The sequence below is a fragment of the Silurus meridionalis genome, chromosome 16 (genome assembly GCF_014805685.1).
Source record: "Silurus meridionalis isolate SWU-2019-XX chromosome 16, ASM1480568v1, whole genome shotgun sequence".
NCBI lineage: Eukaryota > Metazoa > Chordata > Actinopteri > Siluriformes > Siluridae > Silurus > Silurus meridionalis.
In genome coordinates, this window is record NC_060899.1 from 16,871,954 (window position 1) to 16,874,453 (window position 2,500).

The 2,500-nt window shown below is 44.6% G+C and overlaps 1 protein-coding gene across 8 annotated transcripts in view; it reads left to right on the forward strand.

Annotated features, from left to right (window-relative positions):
• Window positions 1-2,500, forward strand: part of LOC124398754 (pleckstrin homology domain-containing family G member 1) — a 27,246-nt gene that overhangs the window by 14,200 nt on the left and 10,546 nt on the right. For 5 of the 8 annotated variants that reach the window (XM_046869073.1, XM_046869070.1, XM_046869076.1 and 2 more), the window contains 2 exons: window positions 1,500-1,915; window positions 2,231-2,331. In XM_046869073.1, the coding sequence (XP_046725029.1) occupies window positions 1,500-1,915; window positions 2,231-2,331 (517 nt within the window). Of the gene's footprint in view, window positions 1-90; window positions 141-1,499; window positions 1,916-2,230; window positions 2,332-2,500 lie in introns of all 8 variants that reach the window. The other 3 variants (XM_046869075.1, XM_046869078.1, XM_046869077.1) reach the window with 1 other exon arrangement.

A 2,500-nucleotide genomic window follows, 5' to 3' on the forward strand; every position in this document is an offset into this window, starting at 1 on the left:
AATAGATGGAGAGAAATTTAAATGAATAGTGTGTGTGTGTGTGTGTGTGTGTGTGTGTGTGTGTGTGTGTGTGTGTGTGTGTGTGAGTAGGAACGATTGATGGTTTAAGATGATCTCTGTGGGAAACGCCAGACAGTGAGGTAAATAGAGCAGCTACATCATGTTCTTTTATCCCTTTATCCTTTCATTCCTCTCTGTGTCATAAAGCAGTAAATAAACACACTCTCTCTCTCTCTCTCTCTCTCACTCACACACACACACACACACACACACACTATTCATTTAAATAATGATTTCATAATCGCTGTATAATCCCTAAATCACAACACTCTGCATCAATAATTATTTGATCATTCTCTTTAAAGCCTGATCAGCTTTGATCAGTGAAGTGCAAACTAGCAAATGTACCCTGGTGTGGAAAAAAATGCTAATACAGCTAATAAGATGCTAATAGAGCTACCTAACTGGTAAGCAAGGTTCGTTTAGCTAGCTAGCGATGATGATGATGATGATGATGATGACATCTGGCTAGTTAATAAAATAATCATTCTAACATGCTGTGTGATATTGATTTAGAGTTGTTCATCTGAGGTAAATGCACAAAACCCTTTTTTTAAATATACAAAACTGCTTTTTAAACTCAATTAGCATTTGTAGTGAAATTTGAGCTAGTTAGCAACGAACACACACAAACTACAGAGTGCAGCAGTTTATCATGAACACACACTCAAACACTCAGAAATAAAGCTCAGGCTTAGAGCTCTAATTAGTTTGGTTTCTAAAGATCAGAGTGAACATGATCTCACACACACACACACACACACACACACGGACACACACGGGCACACCTACAGTGCGCAGGGTTTACAATTACCTGAATCTGAACAAATCCATGTGGCTTTTGAAGTTCAACTACACATTTGTGTGCGCGTGTGTGTGTGTGTGTGAGACAGACATACATAAGCACTTTGTACCTGACCAAATCAAACTCAGGTGTGTTCTCAGTGTGTGTGTGTGTGTGTGTGTGTGTGTGTGTGTGTGTGTATCAGAGATATTTATTTGAATCCATGTGGATTATTCTGAACACACACACACACACACACACACACACACACACACACACACACACACACACAAGCTGAAAGAGAGGGTTTAATGGTCAGATTAAAAGTGTAATGGAGACATTTCACTCTGTGAGAAAGAGATCTTTGTTTGTGTGCGTGTGTGTGTGTGTGTGTGTCTGTGTGCGTGTGTGTGTGTGTGTGTGTGTGTTCTGTTCATTTGCCTGCAGAAAATAGGGAAGTCTAGACCACGAGGCACCTGAATAGCAAAATAGAGCTTTCATTTACACACACACACACACACACACACACACACACACACACACACACACACAGCTCAAACATATACAAATAATATATTTATATGAAGATAGTGTGGTTGGGACACACTCCATCAACAGTGGAGTGATGGTTGTGTTTCCTATGTGTCTGTTTCAGAAGAGTTCCTGTTGCCCCCTGATGTCTTACCCCCACTGCCGGAGGTCCCCATTTTCAAAGGGGCGGTGCTAAGCCGAGGGGCCTTCCGAAACCCCACCCTCCATCACTGCTCCTCCCACAGCATGGATTCTGCCCAGTGCAACGACCGGCCGATCAGCTACACCTCCACCTCCTCTTCTGCCTCCTCATCACGGGACAGCCACTGCTCAGCCGTGTTAGGCTCCGTCTCTGAGCGGGACCAGGACTCTGGGGCCATCCGACTAGAACTCATCCCCACCCGACAGCTGGAGGAGGTGGAGCCAACTGCTCCAGCCAATCAGTATGATGAGCGTAAAGTGGCTTACGTGGACCATGTGGTACAGGAGATTCTGGAAACAGAGAGGACCTATGTCCAGGACCTGAAGAGCATCGTCCAGGTGAGGCATAGTGTGTGTGTGTGTGTGTGTGTGTGTGTGTAAGTGAGCTCACCTAAAGCAACGAACTACCTACATTCCTCTGGGTCACACACACACACACACACACACACACACACACACACACACACACACACACACACACACACACACACACCCTTGTATATATTTAGAGCACCTGAGGCTTCTAACCTTCACCCCCAGACAGGAAGTCTGTGACAACCACTGTCTCTCTCTCTCTTTCTCTTTCTCTCTCTCTCTCTCTCTCTCTCTCTCTCTCTCTCTCTCTCTCTCTCTCTCTCTCTCTCTCTCTCTCAGGATTATTTGGAGTGTATCAGTAATCAGGCTCGGCCCATGTTGGGGTTGGAGGACAGGAATTCACTGTTTGGAAACATTCGGGAAATTTACTGTTTCAATAGGTAACACACACACACACACACACACACACACATACACACATACATACACACATGCAAACAAACACAGACACACTCTCACACACATACACACACACACACACACACACACACACAGTGTCGGCTGTTGGGACTAGCAAGGCCTTCTCTACTGGGCTAAAAGTCTTATGTT